General features: G+C 35.8%; 1 protein-coding gene across 11 annotated transcripts in view; it reads right to left on the bottom strand.

The window, feature by feature from the left end:
* Nucleotides 1-26,772, bottom strand: part of ARB2A (ARB2 cotranscriptional regulator A) — a 431,807-nt gene that overhangs the window by 368,804 nt on the left and 36,231 nt on the right. For 8 of the 11 annotated variants that reach the window (XM_040448532.1, XM_040448580.1, XM_040448595.1 and 5 more), the window contains exons 2-3: nucleotides 12,720-12,821; nucleotides 7,322-7,422 (exon numbers count right to left, since the gene is read on the bottom strand). In XM_040448532.1, the coding sequence (XP_040304466.1) occupies nucleotides 7,322-7,422; nucleotides 12,720-12,789 (171 nt within the window). In that variant the 5' untranslated portion in view covers nucleotides 12,790-12,821. Of the gene's footprint in view, nucleotides 1-7,321; nucleotides 7,423-12,719; nucleotides 12,822-25,137; nucleotides 25,262-26,772 lie in introns of those variants that run through there. The other 3 variants (XM_040448542.1, XM_040448599.1, XM_040448600.1) reach the window with 3 other exon arrangements.

Here is a 26,772-nt window from a genome sequence, read left to right as displayed (position 1 = left end):
ACTACACATCAAAAGTCACAAATAAACATGCAAAGAATAAAGAGAAAGAAATCCAAATATATACTAAAGAAAATCAGCAAAACATGGAAATACAAGAAAGGATCAGAGAAAATCTCCAGAAACAACCACAAAACAAGCAATAAAATGGCAATAAATACATATCTGTCAATAACTACATTGAATATATATCGACTAAAAGCTCTAATCAAAAGACACAGGGTGTCAGAATATTAAAAAAAAAAAAGACACATCTATATGCTGCCTGCAATAGACCAATTTTAGACCTAAAGACACCTGCAGATTCAAAGTGAGGCAATGGAAACATTTACCATGCAAATGGATATCAAAAGAAAGCTGGAGTAGTAACACTTACACTGGACAAACTAGACTTTAAAACAAAGTCAGTAACAAGAGACAAACAAGGGCATGTATAAACATTAAGGAGATAATCCAACAAGAATATATAACAATTGTAAATATTTATGTATGCAACATGAAAGTACCCAAATACATAAAACAATAACAAACATAAAGGAACTATTATTATAGTATTAGTATAATAATAGTAGGGGATTTTGTCACTCTACTTACATCAATGGACAGATCATCTAAACAGAAAATCAACAAGGAAACAATGGCTTTGAATGATAGACTGGACAAGATAGCCTTAACAGATATTTTCAGAACATACACATTCTTTTCAGGACACAAGGAACATTCTCCAGAAAAGATCACATATTAGGCCATAAAACAAGTCTCAACAAATTCAAAAAGATCCAAGTCATTCCATGCTTCTTTTCTGACCACAACACTATGAAACTAGAAATCAAACACGTAAAAAAATCTAGAAAGAACACAAACACATGGGGGTTAAATAACATGTTACTAAATAATAAATGGATCAACCAAGAAATAAAAGATGAAATAAAAAATTACGTGGAGAGAAATGAAAATGAAAACAAATGGTACAAAGTCTCTTTGATGCAGCAAATGCAATTCTAAGAGGGAAGTTTACAGCAATATAGGCCTACCTCAAGAGGTAAGAAAAGTCTCAAACTCCCCTAAAGGAGCTAGAAAAATAACAACAAATGAAGCCTACAGTCAGTAGAAGGAAAAAAAATAATAAAGATTAGAGAAGAAATAAATGATATAGAAACTAAAAAAAACAAAACAAAAAAATAGAACACATCAATGAAATCAGGAGCTTGTTCTTAAAAAAAAGCCAATAAAATTTTTAAACCTCTAGTGATATTTAGCAAAAAGAAAAGAAAAAGGACTCAAATAAATAAAATCACAAATGAGAGAGGGTTAATAACAACCAACACCACAAAAATACAAATAATTGTTAAGAGAATATTAGGAAAACCTACATGCAAATAAACTGGACAAGCTAGAAGAAATGGATAAATTCCTAGAAACGTATAAATTACCAAAACTAAAACAGGAAGAAACAGAAAATTTGAACAGACCAATAACTACAAAGAAATTGAATCAGTAATCAAAAAACTTCCACAAACAAAAATGCAGGACCAGATGGCTTCACACGTGAAAAAAATTATGCCCCTAGTTGTTTTCCTGTGATTCTATACAAAAATAAAGAGCCATGCACCATAAGACTACTTTATCACTGCTATTCTCTAATTAAGCACATTGACAATTTATTAATTCTTAAAGAGGTAATAAAGATAAATATTAAAGGAAATGCAAAGATCCAAATTAGGCAAGAAAATCAAATCTCTCTTTCATTAGAATTTCTGCTGGATTATGAATTCTCCACTTAATAGTAATTCAGCAATGACATGAAAGAAATAGTTGGGAAAATTTTAAAAACTACATGCTGAGTTTTCATCATTCTACTTACTACTTAACATGATGGCCTTTCCAGTCTTTCTGATTGAGCCTACCAGAAACATTATTCTCAGGCATTCAACTCTAGCATATAGCATATACTAAAGAATTCTATTTTGAAAGTTACACTTTCACACCACTCTCCCACCTCCTTAAACCCAGACAGTATCTTTCTAAATTTAGATAAATTATCCAAACTTATTATAGGCTATATATTTTTATCAAGCTATATGTAGATAGTAAAATAAAAAAAAATACATATTAGCAAAAGCATTTGTTTGACTATAAAAACGTAACTATGTAAATGTAAGAAGTATTCTTTTGTGTAGTTATGGAACTGCATTCTAAAAACAAACTGACATCTCAGTTTATTTTACTTACACAATAAGTTTAATTTACATAGAAATGACAGAGCATTTCAGGAGCAAGTCTTAAAAACAATTTCTGCTGAATGACTGCTATAATAATCTCCTTAAGAGAGAAATAAACATAAACTAAAACGGCAGTTGCAAAACATACATAGTAGCTTTCCAGTGAAGACAAAACTCAGTATTTAGTAGGAACATACTAAAAAAACACAGAAGGGGTTTTGGTTTAGATTGCTGGCTAAAGTCAGAATCTGTTTCCCTAAAACTTCAATCTTAAGTGTATCAGAAGTTGTTTATTAAGGTAGGCTTCTAGACAAGAAACTCAAATTTACACTATCTTCTGTATTCCACCCTCACATCCATGAAAAGAAAGGTTTTTAAATGCTTCTATATTCGGGATGTGGTGAGATACTTTCTACAGGTTCTCAATTAATCGAACTAGAGATCTTACTGGTAACAATAAATACTAAATTATTTCCAGGATTTAAATGCAAAGGTTTATTTATGTTCTAGGAATTTTAGACAATTATACATGAACTTCTATTTTCTGAATTACAGCAACAGAGGTCTAGAGTGTGACTATGAAGGAAAAAATTTTCCAAAAGAAAATGCCACAAACATGGACTACCTTTAATTAGATAATTTTAATCAGCAAAGCAGTAAAATTCTAAAACTTAGAAATTAAATGGTAATTAGCAAATAATGGAAAATATTTTTACAAACAGGAAAATTATCATTAGCATATCATTTTCCTTTACTCTGATATGAAAATATATCTTTATGTTCAAATTCCTAAAATTAAGAAATTTCCTAAAATGCATAGGTCCAGAATTCATACTAGTTTACATATGTGTTATCACACTCATTTCCTATTAAACAAATATGAGAACACAGAAAATTTTCCCAAACTGCTTAAAGATATGCATAAAAAAACACTGTGACACAAAGTAAAGTAGCTTGAGAGAAATAAAGCAAACTCATGCCACTAGTTTACTAACATTATCTTCTTTTTTAAAATTCTATTTTATTATTTTTAACTTAATTTTTAACCTTGCTAAATGACATATTCATATTTAAAGTCACCTTAAATCATTCTTGGAAGAAGGCAAGATAGGCAGAAAAAAGAGAATCAGAAAAAAGGAACTGGGAAGAAAAGAAGAGAGAGAGTAGCAGAGGAGATGAGAAAAGGCTCCCCAGAAAAGAAGACATCTGAGCCAAAACCTTAAGGCAGGTGGAGGTACGGGTGTTGTGAACAAGGGAGAGAGGGCATTTCAAAGAGAGAAAACAGTATGAGATAAAAGTACAAGGTATGAACGAAGGATAGTACGGTAGTTACATCTAACTGGAAAGCATAGCTCAGAAATAGAAATGAAGAAATATGGACAAAATATAGGTACACCTATGTATTATTAAATCCCACCATAATGAACACTAAACAAATTCACCATAGTGAAAACTGTGTTCTTATTCGTATATAACTAAAACTCATACATCTCAATGCTAAAATATAGGAAATGAAATTCAATTAATAACCAGCCTTCAACAGTGAGATTAGTAATGAAAATAAGTATTTCAAACAGGACGTGAGAAGCAAGATGGTATGGAATAAAAGGCTGTAACAACCAGACTTCCTTCTCCAATTCTTGGATCTTTTGTTGCGACAAGTTTTATGCTAGAAAGTTATGTTTACTTTCTATATATATATATATATATATATATATATATATATATATCTATATATATATATATAGGGAAGTAAATGGGATTGGTACTTGAAGCTCAGGAGTCCAATGATCTAAATTTGTGTTACACTGCATTGCAGAATAAATCTTGTGATTTGGGGTGATCATTTAGGGCCAACTTGATCATCAACACAAATGTGAATACAGGCACAGGAGGTGAAAAATCTAGATAACGTAGAATATTTTCTCTATATATAGCTATATATAATCATTAAGTTCAAGATACAGTAAAACCTTAGACTGCGAGTAACTTGCTCTGCGAGTGTTCCACAAGATGAGCAAACATTTCTAATAAATTTTAACTTGATAAACGAGTGATGTCTTGCAATACAAGTAGCCTATGACACCAAATGTCATACGATCACAACTGAGCCAATGGTTTTTCTCTGTCTCTGTCTTGCTACATTGTGGGTGATCATCTCATGTGCCTAGATGCTTGGTCTCAGGCTGTGATGTCTGGCAGAAATCAGTGGTTTTTCAGAACTTTGGCACTAGTGTATTTTTTTATCACTTCAAATAACCTATGGACAGCCCTTTGCTTTTCCATACAAGAGTAAGCTTAGGAATGCTTTGTTCCACTCTAGGTCAGGCTGCCTGCAGATATAGACCCTTTCCTCTGCTGCCTTACTGCCAGCTACGTTAAATACAGTATGACAAGAGTTTATTAATACTGTACTGTAGTCAACATCTGTGCAAGCACATACAATGGCCCCCGTTCAGAAAAAGATTCCTTTGAGTCAATAAATAGTAGTGATTCCATTAGTGACAGTGGAAGTCATCCTACACAATGACCCTCCTCTCTCGTCTCCCTCACACCAACCACAAAGGTTTTTAAAGGTAAGGGCAGGTTCATTTATTTTTCTTTATATTTTGTATTTTCTTTACTATTTTGTATTACATTACAGTATTGTAATCATTGTTTTTTTAAAAAAATTTAATGTTTATTTATTTTTGAAAGACAGAGAGAGACAGCGCGTGAATAGGAGAGGGACAGAGAGAGAGAGTCAGACAGACAGACAGAATCTGAAGCAGGCTCTAGCCTCTGAGCTGTCAGCACAGAGCCCCATGTGGGGCTTGAACTCACGAACAGCGAGATCATGACCTGAGCCAAAGTCGGACACTTAACAGACTGAGCCACCCAGGCATCCCTGTAATCATTTTTATATGAATATTTTTGGATTGTGCAATGAATCATCTGAGTTTCCATTATTTCTACCAGGGGAATTCGCTTTGATATACAAGTGCTTTGGATTACAATATATTTCCAGAATGAATTATGCCTCACAAACCAAGGTTTTACTGTATTTTGATTATCATGGAGTAAGGTCCACCAAAAATTAAATCTGTGACCCTCCGTATGTCCAAAAAACAAAAGGTAGCAGATCCTAGGAGAAAGCAATCACTTGCACATGGGATTATCTAATAAGACACAGTTGCTAAATTTTGAAAGGATGATGTTAGAGGATACAGATTAAGGCTGAAAAAGATGCAGATGCCAAAAAAGGACAAAGTTTATTCAGAGAACAGCACCTGTCCAAGTGAACAAATACACATGGCTTATGGAAAAGAGTAAAATGTAAGCCCCACATACAAATATAACAAAGCAAACATCCCCAGTTCTCTCAGGTCATATATGATGGATATTCTATTATCAACATATTACCAGTATGCAGCATATAATTAATTCAAGTGGAAATGGGCAGACATCTTATGTGCAGCAGAAATTACTCAGGGCATTACATATACTTAAGATATAAATGTTGGAGGGGTGCCTGGGTGGCTCAGTCGGTTAAGCATCTGACTTTGGCTCAGGTCATGATCTCGTGGTTTGAGAGTTCGAGCCCCGCATCAGGCTCTGTGCTGACAGCTCAGAGCCTGGAGCCTGTCTTCGGATTCTGTGTCTCCCTCTCTCTCTGCACCTCCCCTGCTCATGCTGTCTCTCTTTCTCTCAAAAATAAATAAAACATTCAAAAAAATTTTTTAAAAAAGATATAAATGCTGGAGAACAATATCAAGAACTTTGAGGGACCTGATATTTTATCCTGTTTGCAAGCTAACAAGTTAGCCTGCTACTGTTTCATGGATACTGCTAAAAGACACTAGACTCCTGTGTCAGCGACAAAAGACTATTACTCAGTGTAGGGCAGGCAGCATGAGCTTATCTTCATCTTTCTCTTGTCCCTCAAATCCCAAAAAGGCAATGTGAACAGGCTAAGGACAGAGGCTGAACACACTGTAGAGCTAAGGAACCTCAACATTTATGAAGCCCAGTCTTGTAAGGGGTTGCTTTGCCATTAGTGCAGGAAGGGAGGAGCATTTTCTTGAATAGCAAAAAAAATCTGCTCTCTGCCTTGTAGGAATACACATCTCTGTCTTCCAAGTTGTTTCCTATACAAAGACCCTCAAAAAGATAGACCACATCAAAAGCTGTCAGTGACTTTGCTCAGACACATGTAGAAATTCAAGAGACACATGGAGAATTGGCTCCCAGGAAACATAAATTTAGTTTCATATATTCTTTATGCTACCATTTAACCAGTTTTGTAAGGAATCAAAACAGAAAACAGAAACATCAACTTATCCTTAGAGAACTAAACTAGTGTATAGTTACCACACTTAACAAATGCGTCCGTACACATTTTATTAAAAATACTTAACATGACATAGAATGAGTAAAACCTTTGGCTTTAAAAAACATTCACCTGAATGACAAATGACATTTTCAAGGGTTCCTACCAGTAGTACCATGGGAAGAACCTAAATGGTCACGGGCCTAATCCTTTATCAAGTCAAAGGTAAGTAGGTGAGATCCAATTTATTAGCCAAACGAGTATCAATCTTCTTCACAGAGATAAGCACTTTTTTTTTTTACCTTTATTGAGGAATAAATGTGATGATTTGATATATATTATACACACACACACACATTATAGAATGATAAAGAAGATTAATATTATTAACACATCCATCACCTCATATAATTAACATTGGTAATTTTTTTTTTTTCTTTGAAGATAAGCATTTCAAGTAACACTTTTCCACCTGGCACAGCAGAGATTTCAACCTCCTAAAAACATTTAAAACATAAAATTTGGCAGAATTTGTTTTCTGATGTAATGACTCACTACCAAACATTAAGGTCATGGGAAGCATACGTTTACATAAAAACATAAATTTTTAAACTTAGAATATGTTTCAAACATAACCATTAAAATAATCAAACAAAAAATGCAAAACCTTTTTCAAGTCATTTTTTTTTTTTTTTTTTAGAAAGACTTCATGAACCGTTTTAGCTTTACAACTTTCATTCTGACTATTCAAAATTGGGGGTGGGGGGAGTTAAAGTTGAATATATCACCATACCTCCCCTAGAGCTTCATATCTTTTCTGGTTCCATCTGTGCAAGTCTTCTCGGTAGTTAAAAACAAATGGTTCCCCAGTTTTTATGTGTCTTAACTGCCCCTCTAGAAGATAAACAAACAGTATTGCTGACTCAGAGCATATTTATAATAATATGAAAAGTATGACAAATAATGTCTGAACTTTCTCAGAACAGTTTCATTTTTTCATTAGATTTTTTTCTTCAAATATCAACATGATGCAAACATCTAAACACTGTAAGAGAATGGCCCCATATACTCAATGCTTTGCGTTTTCACCTTCATTACTCTAAAGCAAATTCTGATCTGCATGACTCTAACCTAAATTAACATTTGGGGGCCTATAATGTATAAGGGTCCTTGCTGGCTACAGCTGTGAACATAGTCCCAGTTCCTAAGCTTAAAGGTTACCTGAGGAGTAAAAGCGTAAATATTAAAAAGTTAAGCAACTTTTCAGGAAATTAAACAAGAATGAAGCAAATCAACGATCTAAAACCTGCCACAGGCAACTCATTGTAGACAATAAAGTCTAAAACAAGTTTGGAAAAATGAAAGATCCCTATAGGTTAGAACAGGTCTAGTGTGATTTTTCAACCAGGCCTTGAAGTATGAGTAAGAAATGAAAATAGGAGAAAGGAAGTGAGCCAACAAAGGTTTGGACTGTCAAGGCAGTCAACACTCAATTCTGAGATTTTACTGATAATACGTTTACTAATAATATCAAAGATATAAGCAATCTAGTGTCACAGGCAAAGAAAAGCAGGGAGAGGTCTGGGATAGCCTGGGCATTTCTTCCTAGATCCTTTCCTCTCAGTAGTAGCACTCTGGTCCAGAGAGGTCTCTAAATGAGGTCTCTAAGTGAGGCAAAAAGGTTACCTCATACACTGGTGAGCATTTGGGTTATAAAATACTTCAGTTTTATGTGCCAGAGAGTGGTACTACTTATATGATATTCTTCAGAGAAATATACCTCCTATTTCCACAGATATGTTTGCTATATGTTCGTTTACCATAAGCAATGCCAAATCAGCCATCCTGCTCAAAGCATTCCATAAAGACTCTGTTCATAGCAAACATTAGTGTGTATTCACTAAAAGTTTATAGTATCAGCATGTTTATAAAGAGAAAAGACCAGGCCACTTTGTCTTCATTCTGTCCCAGGAATATTCCCCTGGTAATCAGGAGAGAAACATACCACAAGCCAATTACTTTAACCTACTCTCTCCTGCCTCTACCCAGCAATTTAAAGAAAACTGTATAAAATGGACAGAAAGTTCAAATAATAGTGAACAATCCATTTTAACAGAAACAAAAAGTATTGAGCCAAATTGTGTAACACTGGAGAACCTGTTGGGAACCAACAGTAGAAGGCTCAAATATTGGGTCTGGACTCTATGCTAAGAGCAGTAAGGCACAAGAAAGAGTTTAGAGCCCAAAGAAGGACATGATCATTCAGAGTGGAACTTACTATTTGATTTTCAATGAGGGCATGAAGGAGTGGATAAAAACTTGAAAGTTATAGCACTGAAACTAAACCCAGGAAATATACGACCCCAAGTAAAACTACTTCACTATTTTTATGAATCAATTTCACTACATATAAAAATTAACTTTTTAATATGCAAAATAAGAGCTAATCCTTATTTGTAGAGTTCTCTAATACTCTCAACATGAGATACTGTGTTGGATCACTACAATACTCTTTTTTGGTCAGATGATGCCATATAAATTACAAGATGTATCTGTTTTTCTCTACAGGAAAGGAAAATTCCCATTTAAGATACCAAAGCAGGTAGGGGTGCCAGGGTGGCTCAGTTGGTTAAGCGTCCAACTTCAGCTCAGGTCATGATCTCACAGTCCAGTCCATGGGTTCGAGCTCCGTGTCAGGCTCTGTGATGACAGCTCAGAGCCTGTAGCCTGCTTTGTATTCTGTATCTCCCTCCCTCTCTGCCCCTCCCCCACTTATTCTCTCTCTCTCTCTCTCTCTCTCTCTCTCTCTCTCTCTCTCCTTCTCTCTCTCAAAGCTCAAAAATAAACATTAAAAAAATAAATAACTTGAAACGGAAAAGAAAGCTACATGTAATGGGTAAATCTGAAAATAAGATCAAAAGAAAAAAAAAAAGATACCAATGCAGGTAGATTGAGGGCATCTGCTAATCTAAAACTTATGATTTTGACTAAAGTAACCTTAAAGGTACCTGATATATAGTAATGTATAATATTTCTGCAGCTGAAATTTAAAATGTATTTTCTGTGAGACTGCTGTGTCAAAGGGAAGTGACTTACCAAGCCAGTAAGTGACTTTAATAGACTTCTTAGACCACTTGCACCTACATCACAAAGAAAGGCGTTTTGTTTTTTGTTTTTCATTTAACTTACCCGTTTTTGGATATCATAATTCTCATAAAGTGATAAAGATTCTGATGCTTTAGGAAAAATGGGCCCTGTCAAAATAGCCAACTATTAGCACTAGTGTTAAAGGTAAAAAGAAGGTTAAGAGGCAAAGAATGTGAGCAGCGTTATCCAGAAAAAAATACCTGATCACATTTGCAAATATGGCATTTCTCAAAGATTTGGACAATCCTGCCAGTGAGTGTCAAAGATCTGATTTACGACACTTTAGCTTAAGGTCCCCTGAAATCAGTTGTAAAGTTTCACATGTACACCTAAAATATGTGCTATTCTGGGAAATGTATCCATATATTTTATCAGATTTGTTATGGAGTCTAGGACCCAAAAGATGCTATCACTTGCCTAAATGAATTAATAAGTTGAAAGTATTTAGGACACTTCTTGGCATGTATTAAGAGTTCAATAAATACCAGGTATTGTAGAAGACAATATTCAAACTCAAATGGTTTGCCACAAGGCCAATTATTTTTTAGTGATACTAAAGTGTGCTTCCTCATAATACTGCACCAGGGCATAGGGAGTGTAGGTGAGTGTAAAAGGGGATAAGCCTTTGAGTTCTTCAACAAGCAAGGACATTTGAGCTGGGCCTTACACGACTGTAATAATGGGAAAACTGGCTAAGCAGGCATTTTAAACACAAGACGTATTTGAAAACGCACTGTTATCTGAAAGAACAAGGTATCAATTTGATGAAGGTAAAATACAATCTCTTCTCCTTTCTTACAAATTGGCCTAGAGTAAAATTTGTATCCAAATTCTTATTTTATCCAACTACTTTAAAATCCTTTATACAAAATTAGAAGCTTCAATCAGGTAATGAAAATTTAATTTCAAAGCTTTCATAAGATTTTTTGTCATTATAAAGCTAAAAAAGAAGTCACCAAAGATACTAAGTTAAAATTTCCCTTTTAGGGGGTTAGCATGGAGACCCAGTTTCCTGTATACAAATCCTCACCTCTCTTAAAAGATATTCACCATTAACCTGAATTCAAAAGTGAACTGTATAATACTAAAAATAAGATCCTTAAAAATGACATTCTATCCTTAGAATTCAACCATGTCTGCCTCATACTGTTAGTCACTATTTATGTAAGACAGTGTCCAGGATACTTAAAAAATAAATGGCAAGTGTCTGCAAGGATTCATACATCTTCATGGTATATATACACAAAAGGGCACATGTACATGCAAAAGTGTAGGTATGTACAAAAGTCTGAATTCAATATATGTGGATCCAAGGTGTGCAAAACTGTGAAAGGTTGTGTGCATATGTATCTGATAATAAAAGGAAAGATTAAAAGTGTACTGCTTCTGGGGGCATCTCACTGGCTCAGTTGGTATAGCATGTGACTCTTGATCTCAGGATCATGAGTGCAAGCTCCACTCTGGGTGTGGGCCCAACTTAAAAAATGAAAACAGGGGCGCCTGGGTGGCGCAGTCGGTTAAGCGTCCGACTTCAGCCAGGTCACGATCTCGCGGTCTGTGAGTTCGAGCCCCGCGTCAGGCTCTGGACTGATGGCTCAGAGCCTGGAGCCTGTTTCCGATTCTGTGTCTCCCTCTCTCTCTGCCCCTCCCCCGATCATGCTCTGTCTCTCTCTGTCCCAGAAATAAATAAACGTTGAAAAAAAAAAAATTAAAAAAATGAAAACAAAGAAAAGTCTATTGTTTTTTTGTTTCTTACTCACTTTAAGAAATATTCAAGGAATGGGACGCCTGGGTGGCGCAGTCGGTTAAGCGTCCGACTTCAGCCAGGTCACGATCTCGCGGTCCGTGAGTTCGAGCCCCGTGTCAGGCTCTGGGCTGATGGCTCAGAGCCTGGAGCCTGTTTCCAATTCTGTGTCTCCCTCTCTCTCTCTGCCCCTCCCCCGTTCATGCTCTGTCTCTCTCTGTCCCAAAAAATAAATAAACGTTAAAAAAAAAATTAAAAAAAAAAAGAAAGAAATATTCAAGGAAGATGAAACATAGACTTTGATGAAAAATGATGTCCGATATCCATAGAGCAAACATAGTTCTATGATTTAGCCACAATACCAATATCCCAACCCATCCTTGTTCTGAGAAAATCTAATAATCATTTCAAAGGAAAAAAGGCAATGTTAGTCTGAGTGATCATTTAGTTCTGTCAATTAAAATATAAAGAAATTTAAAAAAAAATATTACTACTCATACATATTTTGGCATAAGATATCCTTTACTAAAAAAAGCATGAAAATGTCAGAAAAGAGATCAAAGTTTCTAATATCATCTGTTTAAATCCACTTAATTTTCTAGTATACAGAGACCATCATTATATAAGCTGATACCTATAACTGATAATGCAAAGGGATATCTACTATGACATGATAACAAATCACCAATGTAGTGGGTATGGAGCAACGAACAGAAAGCTACACCTCAAATGCTACCTAGCTTGTAACAGCAATGCCCTTCAGGTACAACAGCATGTTATCAATTCAGTGAATCACAATTCTTTGTTCCAGAAACATCCCTGTAACTTATGGTATGTTCTCCCAAATCCCAAGTGGAAAGTTTACCTTATTCATAACTTAATTAATAAATTTTAAAATAAGGATGTTGCCTGAAAAAAATCATGGAAAATTGAGTATTATAATTTAAAATATAGTCAAAGATAATAATTGCTAGTCATTTCATTTTAAAAATGTGGAAAAGTAGCATCTTTCTATATAATTTAATTCAGAATTACAACCGGATGCCAGCAAGTTAAATGCTCAAGGCTGAAATGCATAAGTCAAATCAAATTCACGTCCATTGGTTTAAGTGATGTGACAATTATGGGAAATTACAATTTGGTTCTTTTGCTTGAGTGAAGAATTTCACCATGAAGGGAAAAGTCATGATTTCTTAAATACATAAAACACTAACGGGCAAATAAAAGTAGCAAATAACATCTGTCCTATGATTCTATTAGCATGATACATAAATCTTGTATGTAGCATACAACCACTTACTTTCATTAAAAGCATATTCAAATCCTTCCAGGGTATCCGGAAAATCAAGAGGTGGTTCATCTTTTTTCATTAGTTCATCCAAATCAATCCTAGATAATAAATCTAGAAAAGAATATAAAATGTACTTATATTTTCATAGTTAATTACAAAGATTTCGTTTTAAATGGTTTTAAGTATTCTTTTGTTCTATTAGCTTACTTTTTATGTATTGCCTTATTGATAATGCTTTTAAAGTTTCTAAGTTCTTAAAGTGCTATATCATGACAATTTCAAAAGCACTTTCAAAATCATAATTGCCATAACAATCACAATATTAAATCCTATGTACCCCTATTGTAAATTATGAACTTCTTCCCCTCAAAATATTCAGCTATTAATTTGTACCTTTTTAACCTCCATCTATATAGTTTAAAAGTTTCAGGTATTAAGATGATTTTTAAATGGTCACTAAATCTTACATATAGATGACACTACTATTTATGAAAAAAGAAACTTATAAATTTAAATAGGGGTAACATAGCACATTATTAAATTTTATATGAAAAATTATAATATTAAAATAAAACATGTAAATGGAGAAAGTTTGATTATCACAAAGAAGTTTTTATTCTTTACACTATCTGATTTCCATACAATAAAAAATGGTCAACAAAGTTTTTTAAATAAACATTTTATCTTGAAATCATTTTAGATTTACAAAAAAGTTGAAAGATAGTACAGATATTGTCTATATACCCTTTGCCCAGTTTCCCCTATTGTTAACATCCTATATCACCAGGGTACATTTGTGAAAATGAAGAAACCAATATCTGCACATTCTTATTAACTAAGCCCAGATATTATTCATCAGTTTTTTCATTAGTGTCCTTCTTCTATTCCAGAACTCCATGTAGGATACCACACTGCATAAACTTGTCACGTCTCCCTAGCATCCTCTGGTCTGTAACAGTTTTCTGTCTTTACTTCTTTTCCATGATCCTGATGGTTTTGAGGAATGCTGGTCAGGTATTTTGCAGAATGACCCTCAATTTGGGTATGTTTGATTTTTACTTGTTGTGATTAGACTAGGGTTACAGGTTTTTGGAAAGAAAACCACTTTTGGAAAGAGTGAACTGACCCTCTTTTCACACATATCAAGCGGAAAATGATATCCATGGAATATCACAGGAGATGTTAATTTACATCGGTTGGCTAAGGCATTGTCTGACAGTTTCTCAACTATGATGTTACTATTTTTCCTTTTCCATAATCTATTCATTGGAAGTGAGTAAGTCTAGCCCACAATCAAGGAGGAAAAGGTGGAATTATGTTCTATCTTATGGAGCAGAGAACATCTACATATATTTGTAATTCTCCTATATGAAATTTTTGTCTCTCTTCCTCCATTTACACATTTATTCAATCTTATTTATATCAGTATGGATTCATGGATATTTATTATATGCTTTGGGTTACAATCAATATGTCATTTATTTTGTTGCTCAAATTGTTCCAGCACTGGCCATGACCGTAAGCTTTCAGGTGGTTCCTATAACTCTTTGACATGCTCTTATCTTTTTTTTTTTTTTTAATTTTTTTTAACGTTTATTTATTTTTGAGACAGAGAGAGACAGAGTACGAACGGGGGAGGAGCAGAGAGAGAGGGAGACACAGAATCGGAAGCAGGCTCCAGGCTCTGGGCCATCAGCCCAGAGCCCGACGCGGGGCTCGAACTCACAGACCGTGAGATCGTGACCTGAGCCGAAGTCGGACGCTTAACCGACTGAGCCACCCAGGTGCCCCATCTTTTTTTTTTTTTTTTAAATATTTCCTTACTTTGTGTTACCACAAGATGCTTGCTCTAGCAATCCCTCCCGAAATAACACCAGCATTCTTCACAGAGCTAGAACAAACAATCCTAAAATTTGTACAGGTTCAGAAAAGACTCTGAAGAGCCAAAGCAATCCTGAAAAAGAAAACCAAAGATGCCTCCACAGTTGCAGGCATCACAATTCTGGACTTCAAGCTGTATTACAAAGCTGTAATCATCAAGATAGTATGGTACTGACACAAAAACAGACACTCAGATCAAAGGAACAGAATAGAGAACCCAGAAACGGACCCACAAATGTATGGCTAATTAATCTTTGACAAAGCAGGGAAGAATATCCAATGGAATATAGACAGACTCTTCAGCAAATGGTGTTAGGAAAACTGGACGACATGCAGAAGAATGAACCTGGACCACTTTTTTATATTACATACAAATATAAACTCAAAATGGATGAAAGACCTAAATGTAAGACAGGAAGCCATCAAAATCCTAAAGGAGAAAACAGGCAAAAACCTCTTTGACCTTGGTCGCAGTAACTTCTTACTCAACACATCTCTGGAGGCAAAGGAAACAAAGCAAAAATGAACTACTGTGACCTCATCAAGATAAAAAGTTTCAGCACAGGGAAGGAAACAGCAAAACTAAAAGGCAACTAACTGACAGAATGGGAGAAGATAATTGCAAATGACATATCAGCTACAAGGTTAGTATCCAAAATCTATAAATAACTTCTCAAACTCAACACCCAAAAAGCAAATAATCCACTGAAAGAATGGGCAAAAGACATGAATAGATACTTTTCCAAAGAAGACACCAAGGTGGCTAACAGACACATGAAAAAATGCTCAACATCATTTGTAATCAGGGAAATACAAACCAAAACCACCATGAGATACCTCACACTTGTCAGAATGGCTAACATTACCAACTCAGGCAACAACAGACGTTGATGGGGATGCAGAGAAAAAGGAGCCCTTTTGCAATGCTGGTAGAAATGCAAACTGGTGCAACCACTCTGGAAAACAGCATGCAGGTTCCTCAAAAAATCAAAAATAGAACTACTCTATGACCCAGCAATTGCACTACTAGGTATGTATCCAAAGGATACAGGAGTGCTGTTTCAAAGGGCACATGCACCCAGATGTCTATAGCAGCACTATCGACAATAGCCAAAGTATGAAAGGAGCCCAAATGTCCATTGACTGATGAATGGATAAAGAAGATGTGGTATATATATTCAATGGAATATTATTTGGCAATCAAAAAGAATGAAATCTTGCCATTTGCAACAATGTGGACAGTACTAGAGAGTATTATGCTAAGCGAAATAAGTCAGAGAAAGACAAATATATGATTTCACTCATATGTGTAATTTAAGATACAAAACAGATGAATATAAGGGAAGGGAAGCAAAAACAATATAAAAATAGAGAGGGAGACAAACCATAAGAGACTCTTAACTACACAGAACAAACTGAGGGTTACTGTATGGGTGTTGGGTGGGTGGATGGGCTAAATGGGCAATGGACATTAAGGAGGACACTTGCTGGGATGAACAGTGGGTGTTATATGTAGGCAATGAATCACTAAATTCTATTCTTGAAAGAAAGAAAAAAAAAAAAGATATTTGCTCTAGGCTTAACTTTTCCCTGCCCCAGCTCTAGAATCAGTCTGTCAACAAGTATTTAATGGTATCTTTTAGGCTTTTAATATGGGATGAGGCAAAAATTCTCACTATTTGTCATCACAGAGTCCTATGAAAGCTCAGAAAAACAAAAAGATAAACTTCGAATTTATTCAGTTCTGAAAAGATGTTTTTTAAGAAAGTTTAGGTTTTGAGATTATTCATTCTAACTCAAGTTCCTGAAGAGAAAACAGCTCCTAGGATATATGATAAAGCAAAGCAGTCCCTTTTCCTCTCTTACAGAAACAACAAATCCAACTGTATGAAACATGAAAATATGCCAAAGAAAAAAGTAGTTTGTCTACCTCCAGTCTCTAGTCTGTCTCGTAGGACATACAGATAAGCCCTCAAAAAAATCATTTTTTAGTACTCTTCAAACTGCTATACCAAATAAACTTCAACTCATATAAAAATATACCATTTTCAACATTTAAAAATAATAAAATGTTTGGAAATGTCACATGATATGTATATTGGGCTAAAAAAGGGATACATGCTGACAAATTTCTGATTCATTCATAGAGTTCTGAACACCATGTAAATATTTGCGAAACAGAGTAAAATAGAAGACTTAATACCCCAAATTGGGTTGGAGTGGTTAGAAAATGCTTCTCTCTCTCCAGTGAGTTGAGGTTCTGAGACAAAACTGACTCCTTCACTTCAGTCATCTTCTACAGTTCAAAACTTAGAAACCTTTTAATCAGACACACAGCGATGATCCAATACATAAGCAGATAGTTATATCATGTCTAATAACCATTTTCTCTACCAGCTCAGATCATAAAATGCCACCTAACATCTATGTACCAATTTAAAGTTGTCACGTACTTTACCTCACTTAATCATCACAACCCTATAAAATGGTAGCATGTATTACCACCTTCACTATCTGTCAGACAAGAAAATGAACTCAGAGAGGTAAAATGGCTTGTCCAAAATTATACCCTAAGAGTATAGTGGGATTAATAGAATAAATGTATTTTCCAATACGTAACTCAATGCTCTTTCAAAATCACCACACTTACTCTATGTTCGATGCAACCCTAAAATATTGTGCCCCCTCTCTTCATTACCTTATAAAAAAGGAAGTTATAAATACAGAAATACGCTTTTACTTTGCCCAGAATGTTCCTGTGAATGACAAAATGTACTGAATAAATAGGAAATCCACAAACTTCTCCTCTGTTAACTAGGAAATCAGATACAGATTTTTTTTTTTTTAAATTTCATTAGCACTGAGAGACATGTAGAAAGAAAACATCAGGAATTATGTTTTCTACTTTTTAAAATGAAAGCAACACTATCAAGCGGCAGTTTATACAGAGACTGGGTTCCAAAGGCAGTGTATTAGGCAGAAATCAAGTATAAAAAACATTTCCATTAAGAATCCCTTCAATCACCTCTAAAATACAGTACAACTGATCCATATAACTTAAATATGCATCAGATGTAACACAAGTGTTTCTTCTAAAACATGCCTCAGGTGATTAAAGTGATTCAGCAACTAGAATTCTAAACTTCAACTAAGCATATGAAGTAACTGGATAAAAATACCACTTGATATCCAGAAGAACTGAAAACAGAGACACAGATATTTGTACACCCATCTCATAGTAGCAGTATTCACTGCCAAGAAACAACCCAACTGTCCAAAGACAGAGGAATGGTGTGATGGTTAATTTTATGTGCCAACTTGACTGAGCCATACCATGCCCAGATATTTGGTTAAATGTTACTCCGAGTGTGTCTGTGAAGGTGTTTCTGGATGAGATTAACATTTGAATTTGGGTGAATATGTATATGATACTTTCAAACACTTTTGGAAAATTAATGAACATAATGAGATTGGCTGGTTGCTCCTAAAGTCACTGAACAAAGTGGTGGAAAAAAAAGGATACATTCAGGGATTTGAATTCTCAGCTCAAGTGTAGCATAAATAACCTGTAATTTTCTAAGCATGTCCTGAAGGTGACCCTTATCTCTTGTAGCCAAAGGGCTGAGATTGTTAAAAATCAAACACAAAATCTCATCCTGCAACTAGCTGAAATACAGTCCAAGCAGAACTACCAGCCTCACAGGTGTCCATTGTTAAAGTGAGGACACCTACTGGGAAAGAATGGGATCCTGTAAATTGGAATGGTGACATGGGAAAACCCTGAAGAAGCTGGAGACAATAAGCCTCTAAATTGTGGTAATTCTTTGCCAGTGGAAGAAGCCTTCCCATCCTCAGTAGTAGTGGTCTCTCTACCTTACTCTTAGAGAATTAGCCTGTGTTGCCTAAGGAAACAGTAATGTCCTCCTCCACCCCGCCCAAGGCTGATGCCAGGCAAGACAAAGCTGATTCTCTTAAGGACCCACTCCCCAAAGCCCTCTTTACAACTAGACTTTCAACTACACTCAAGTCATAGCAGGCCCCTAAAGTTGAGGTATATAGTATGACTCATGAGGGGGAGCACAATATCCAACACTCTTTTGGATTTTCTAATTTATACAGACAGATCCAGAAAACATGTGTGGGAATAAATATTAAGGGTATGGGATTATAGTAGAAGGAACAATCACATCATATTTATTGATATAGGCTCACTAAGCAGATATTCCATATTTAACGTTGAATCTTGGGGAATTAGGATGACTGATTAAATGTCAGACCTGCCTTGGTTTAATGCAGAGGAAAGGGTCAAAGGTTTTGGAAGACAGGAATGTTACAATGGATTTGTCACTGAAGACGTACTCACTCACAATGGGAAGGTCCAGAAGACATACCTTTCACTACTACAATGAGAAATAAATTTGTGAGGAGAACCCTGGCATTCTTGAAGAGCTCTGTAATGACTCATCTTATGCCAGACCTTACAGTGAGAACTAAATCACTAAACTAGGAAACCTGGGATGCTGTTTGGAACCTTCAGTAAGCTGCTGGTGAATCACAGTACAGGCTCTTAGGATTTTGGAGTGAAGCCCTGCCATCTACTGCAGATAACTACTCTCATTGGTCTGCCATTAGGCCTTAGGAGAGACTGAATGCTTAACCAGAGGCTACCAAGTTACCATGTAACCTTAGCTGCTCACTATAAACTGAATGTTATCTGACCCACCAAGTCCTAAAGTTGGGTGTGTACAACAGCACTCCATCATCAAATGGAAATGGTGTATCTGTAACCAGGACTGAGTAGGCCCTGGAGGCAAAAGTTACATGAAGTAGCCCAAATGCAGAAAGTCCCCATTCTTGCTACACTGAACTTCTATCTAACAGCATGCACCTAAGGCCTCAGGGGGAGTTCTTAGCACCAGCTGATAGAAGGCAAAACTCAGGTCTGGTTTACAGATGGTTCTGCATGATATTCAGGCACCAACCAAAACCAGCCAGAGAGTCTGGGATACCACTGAAGGAAAGTGGTGAAAGGAAATCTTCCCAACGGGGAGAACTGAGCAGTGCACTTGGCTACCGTTTGCCTAGAAAGAGATATGGCCAAACATGTGATTATATAAAGATTCATAGGTTGTGGCCACTGGTTTGGCTATCCAGCCAGAGACTTGGAAGGAATATAATTGGCAAATTGGTGATGAGGAAATAAGGCAAAGAGGTGTGTGAATAGTCCTCTCTGAATGGGAAAAAGATGTGAAAGATAGCTGTGTCCCAACTTAATACCCACTAAAAGATTACCTCAAAAGAGGGAAGATTTTAATTACCAAGTGAGTAAGATAACTCTTTCTCTGGACACCAGTCAGCCTCTTTCCCCAGACACCCCTGTCATTGCTCAACGGGCTCATGAACAAAGTAGCCATGGTGGCAGGGATGGAGGAGGCATGGGCTCATCAATATGAACTTACATTAACCAAAGCCAACCTGGCTATAGCCATTACTGATTGTCCAAACTGCCAGAATCTGAAAATAACACTTAGCTTCCAATACAGTGCCACTCCAGAGAGTAATCAGTGAACTACCTGGTGGTAGTGGATTACATCATATTACTTCCATCATGAAAGAAGTAGCATTTTTTGTTCTTACTGGAAAAGACACTTTCTCTGAATACAGATTTGTCTTCCCCACATGAAATGCTTCTGCCATATCTACTATTTGTGGAGTTACAGAATGCCTTATCCACCATCATGGTATTCCACATTGCATCGCTTCTGATCAAGGAGCTCACTTTCCAGCAAAAGAAGTGCAGCAATGGTCCCATGTTCATGAAATTCATTTGTCTTACCCTTTTCCCCACCATCCTAAAACAGCTAGTTTGAGAGAATGGCGAAATGGCCTTTTGAAGATTCATTTACTGTGTCAGCTAAGTGAAAGAACCTGCAGGGCTGAGGCCAGATTCTCTAGAAGGCTGTGTATACTCAGAATTAGTTTCAAATATATGGTGCTGTTTCTCCCATAGCCATAATTCACAGGTCTAAAAATAAAGGGGTAAAAATGGGAGTATCACTACTCATTATTACCCCCCTGATGAACATAGTATTAAGAATTCTATCAAGTACAAAAAAGCAAGAAAGGAAATAAAAGGCATATTGATTGGAAAGGGAGAAATTAAACCGTCAAATGTGCAAACAACCTGATGGCCTAACAGAAAATCTGAAAGAATCTACCCCCAAAACTCCTAGAACTATTAAGTGACATTAGGAGAGCCATTAGACATAATATCAACAAACAAAACTTGATCACATTTCCATAAACTATCAGTAAACACGTGGCAACTGAAAATGAACAAATCAGGAGACTATAGATGCTGGAGAGGATGTGGAGAAACGGGAACCCTCTTGCACTGTTGGTGGGAATGCAAATTGGTGCAGCCACTCTGGAAAACAGTGTGGAGGTTCCTCAAAAAATTAAAAATAGACCTACCCTATGACCCAGCAGTAGCACTGCTAGGAATTTACCCAAGGGATACAGGAGTACTGATGCATAGGGGCACCTGTACCCCAATGTTTATAGAAGCACTCTCAACAATGGCCAAATTGTGGAAAGAGCCTAAATGTCCATCAAGTGATGAGTGGATAAAGCAATTGTAGTTTATATACACAATGGAGTACTACGTGGCAATGAGAAAGAATGAAATATGTAGCAATGTGGATGGAACTGGAGAGTGTGATGCTAAGTGAAATAAGCCATACAGAGAAAGACAGATACCATATGGTTTCACTCTTATGTGGATCCTGAGAAACTTAACAGAAACCCATGGGGGAGGGGAAGGAATAAAAAAAAAAAAAAAAGAGGTTAGAGTGGGAGAGAGCCAAAGCATAAGAGACTCTTAAAAACTGAGAACAAACTGAGGGTTGATGGGGGGTGGGAGGGAGGGGAGGGGAGGTGATGGGTATTGAAGAGGGCATCTTTTGGGATAAGCACTGGGTGTTGTATGGAAACCAATTTGACAATAAATTTCATATATTAAAAAAAAAAGAATAAACACGTGGCAACTGAAATTAAGAATACAACACTGTTTATAATCACCCTAAAGAATTAATACTTAGGTTATAAATCTAATAAATATTTAAGACCTATATGCTGAAAACTACAAAATGCTGATAAAGGAAATCAAAGATCTAAATAAATCAGAGATATACCATGTCATGGATTGAAAGACTCAATAAAGATGTCAATATTCCCCATATTCATCTATAGGCTTAAATAGAATATTAATCAAATCTCAGTAAATTTTTTTGCAGATATGGATAATTTAACTCTAAAATGTATATGGAAAAGCAAACAACCTAGAATACCTAAAAGCTAAAACTTTTGAAAAAGAATGAAATGGGAAGAATCACTCTACTCAATTTTAAGACATACTATACAGTACACTAATCAACAGTGTTAACAAAGAGATAGAAACAGATCCATGGAACAAAACAGAGAACCCAAAATGAGGCCACCCAAATACCCAAATATACCCATTTTTGACAAAGATGGACAAAGTAATTCCATGGTGGAAAGACAGTCTTTTTCACAAATGTGCTGTCACAAATAGAAATTAATAGGCAAAACAAACAAACAAAAACCCCATGACTTAGGTCTCATACCTTCTATAAAAATTAACTCCAAATGTGTCATTAATTTAAAAGTAAAATCTAAAATTATAGAACTTTTTAGGAGAAAACACAGGAGAAAATCTTCATAAACTAGGGTTAGGCAAAGAATATGACACCAAAAACATAATCCATAAAACATAAAACTCGTAAGTAGAGGGGCACCTGGCTGGCTCAGTCGGTTAAGCGTCCAACTTCAGCTCAGGTCACGATCTCGTGGTCTGTGAGTTCGAGCCCCGCATCGGGCTCTGGGCTGATGGCTCAGAGCCTGGAGCCTGCTTCCGATTCTGTGTCTCCCTCTCTCTCTGCCCCTCCCCCGTTCATGCTCTCTCTCTTTCTCAAAAATAAATACACGTTAAAAAAAATAAATAAATAAATAAAAACTGGTAAGTAGACTTTTTGAAAGATAAAGTTTTATTCAGTTTGACAATTTGTTTGAAATATACTTTGCTATGCACTCCATTTTGTTTTCTAATATTTCCTATTTAACTCCATCATGAATTGTTACAAGTTCATGTGCACTAAACATTCTTATTCCTATAGTACTGATGAATTAACAGATTCAGAGAAGCTAAGCAGAAAAACCTGAGCTTAAATCCAGACAGTTTCATCTTTAGACCCTATCCATACTCTTTTTACATAATTGTACCTCCAAAACCCAGAAAACCTATGTAAACTCTTACAAACTGCTTGAGGAAGTGTGAATTGGAACCATAACTTGAAAGATTCAAATTTTCACATTACAGAGTAAGGTTGAAGACTCACAAAACCCATCTAGTTGGAAAGCCAGAGAGTCTATTTAGAAGGAGACTTACCTACATTCCTTGCCCTCTCTCCTAAATCAACCATTATTCTGAGAGTGCTAGTCATCCCCAGCAGCATACAAGCATGCAGTAAAACCTTCTACAGGGTTGTCCACAACTGTCTCCCATTCCTCTCTTCCCATTCTCTACCGAAGCTCTCCAAAAGAGCTTTAATTTCCATCAGTTCATGAAAATAGCTCTTTTTGACGGTCACCAATGACCTCCACACTGTAAATTCCAAAAGTAATTTCTCAGTCCTTGTATAACATGAATTATCATCATGACTAAATTAATTACTCCCATTTTTTTTTACATTTGGCATTCAGGATCTCTCTCTCTCTTGCTCGTGGTTCTTAGCCTTTCTTCCTAGAAATTCATTTTCAGCTTCTTTTGATGGTTCCTGGTCATCTTCCTGACCCTAGAGTTGAGATGCCCTAGGGCTCAATCTACAGATCTTTTTCCTGTCTACATTGACATCTCCAGTGATCTCAATTAGGACCCATGGTTCTTTAAATATTACCTCTACACTAATGTTTCCTCAAACTTTTATCTCTAACTCAAATGCTCTCCCAAACTCCATACTCAACCTCTTTACCTTCCTGTTTATGAAGCACCTCAGTTTAACATTTAATATATCTAAAACCTAACTCCTGCTTTCTACTACAATCACCACAACCTGTTTCTCCCAGTTTTCTTAATCTAACAAATCTAAGAGCTTTGTAGGCCAAGGGCATTCGAATTTATCTTGTTGACCCAACAGCAAATCATGTCATCTCTTTCTTCACAACACAACCAGAATCTGTCATCATCCTTTCTGCGACCACTCTGATCCATTACATCATCTCTCACATATGTGAGAAGAAAGTAATGCTCTTAGCCATTTTCCATTTTTGAAGGTACAGGCTAGCTACACCATTCCATTGAGAGAACATTAGCTCTAAAAGCAGGGACAAGATGAGGCTGGTTTCTTTATTACATACTTATATGTTTTACGCTTTCAAGAAAAGAGATAAAGTAAGGTCGAAAGAGAGAATCTTGAGATATCTTTATCATCCAGCCTCATAAAGCAGGCCAGGATAGCAGTGAGGGATTCAGAGAAATGGCTGCAACTAAGATGGTCTGGTACATATTCATTTGGGCCATCACCTACAAAGCATCTTGAAGACCACAAAGACTCTACATTGAATAAAAGATTCATTATCTAGCACAGATGGCATCTCAACATTTAGAAAATCCATAAGATTTTCTTTCACCATCAAAGAAAGTAACTGTGAGACCACATACAAATTACTTAGGTAAGCTGATCTGGGGTAAGTCACTAGACAGATTGAAATATGTAATAATGAAGAAATCTTTCAGCTCAAAAATGCACATTTAGGAGTAAAATTCTTTTAGATTGCAGACTTAAAAAGTCTAGAATTCAAAATTCCAGAAGAATGCCTTGGGCAGATTCTTTCTGAGATGTTAACATGGAAAGCCTCTCAAAAAATATTCCTAATTCAGGGCGCCCGGGTGGCTCAGTAGGCTGAGCATCTGACTCCCAGGGTCGTGGGATCAAGCCCTGCATCAGGCTCCATGCTGAGTGTGGAGACTGCTTAAGAGTCTCTCTCTCTCCTTCTGCCCCTTTCCCCCGCTTACGAATTCTCTCTCCCTCTAAAATAATTTTTTTTTAATTTTAAAAACTATCAAAAATATATTCCTAATTAATGCCACGAAGATAGAATACTGGATTATTAGGCACACCATTACCCTAGCCAAGCATGACATTCTGATCAACAAAAATATGATAATGGCACTTAATCTTGACTCAAGAGACTTATAGTGTTAGTTTTACCTTTAAATAGATGACTTTGGATAAGAAAAGAGTTAAGATTTCCTACAGTTGTAAAAGTATGTGATTCTGTGATTTATTTACTGAGTACATACTACACTTCAGACACTGAGACAGTTGTGAGGGATACAAAGAGTTACAAACGGATTAAATACTAATATTCTTATTTTAGAACTGAAATGAAAGGAAGATCACCTAAATATTCCTATACCTTCATGAGGAACAATGAAAACCCCTAAAAAAGCAAATTAAGCATGTACCTTTCAGTGCTGTAGTCTTTTCTTTTTCATCTGGACCTCCCTGCTGGATTTGTGCCATGCTTATCCAAATTGGTAACAAAATTAAAGAGCTCAAGGAAATAGACATCAATCTTCAGAAGACAGTCTAGAATGAATGAAAGCAATAAATTAAGCTCTACTCAATCCTACCTATTCCATGAGAACTTCATAGATCCTCCCAGTTGGGATTAATCTCTATTCTGATTTCCCACTGCACTTTGTTGATGTCTATACCACAGTTACTTATCATAGCCTGCCTTGCATTATAGTTATTTATGTATTTGTCTGGGATGGCTAACAGATTACAAGTCCCAGGTTAAAGGTATCAAGTTTTTGTCATCTTTATATCTCTCATGTCACCAAACACAATGCCTTATACATACAGATACCTAAAGTTGCCAAATGTAATTTAGCTAAACTTACTGTGTAAGTTTAGTTCTCTATCATCTAATTTTTTTTTCTTTTTTAAATCTCCAGGTAATTTCAAAAGCCTGAAATTTCTTTTAAAATGAACTATAAGCTTGTGCCAATTACAAAGTCAGAATGTCTTCGACCTGGAACAGACAGTAGAAGGAGAAAAATACAAACTATGTAAGGTAGCTATAAGCTACCTCTGGTGTAATTCAAAATATAACCTTAAGGGAAAAAATTAGCCCATTTTAAAAATGAAACTATGTCAAATTCAGTATCTGGAAGCCATATAAATGGCACTCCAGTAAACAATCATAATATAAAATTATGATTTATTAAGATCTAATTCTGCTCCATTTTGGCCAAAGGGAAGGCATTTACACCACAGATAGAAGTTTTTTCCCAGTATGCCCATGAAGAGTAAAACAAACAAACAAACAAACAAAAACACTACTCCTAAGGTTTAAGAGACAAAAATGAAACACATACAATGGAAAAAGTTAAACTAATTTAGTCAATCTATAACTGTTAATGAAATTCTATAAAAACTACATTCATGACAATAATAAAACAACACTGAAAATTCCTCTGATTGAGGAACCCAATTTATTTGCTATCCACAAAGAAAATTTCAGTTTCCTTTTGGAGGGCTATTTCATAACTATCTTTAAAAACTGAGGCATTTTCATAATCAGCTAAGTATAGCAGAAAATAAAAATACCAACACTGAAAATAATATTTTAAAACTATGAATGTCTCAAACAGTCATAAATCATATTGTCCTTATCTCAATTCTGACTGAGGGAGGGTGGGGTGGGGGCAGGTGGTATAAGAGGAAAGACCATCTGGCTTTACCATCAACTACCACATACCCCTGACAAATTATTTAGCTTCTCTGTGCCTTATTTCCAAATGTGAAAAATAACAATGATAATCATGTTTCCCTCATATGGTTACACTCAGATAAAATGGAAAATAAAAGATCTAGCATAGTACCTGATGCATAATTAAGTGCTCAATATACTCTGGCTTATATATTTTTTAATTGTCATAAATGTATCCTGGTTTCACTGCTTAATAATAGCTCTGTGGTCAGGAACAAGTCACTTAATATCCAAAATCTTCAGTATCCTCATTTATAATGTCTGTCTGTCTCTCTTTCACCCCCCCCCCAAAACTATCTTTCCTGCACTTGCATACTCTCCA

Source organism: Herpailurus yagouaroundi, unplaced genomic scaffold (assembly GCF_014898765.1).
Source record: "Herpailurus yagouaroundi ecotype Mexico unplaced genomic scaffold, PumYag 29, whole genome shotgun sequence".
NCBI classification, from domain to species: Eukaryota; Metazoa; Chordata; class Mammalia; order Carnivora; family Felidae; genus Herpailurus; species Herpailurus yagouaroundi.
Note: the sequence above shows the minus strand (reverse complement) of the source record. Positions and strands in the feature narration are given on the sequence as shown.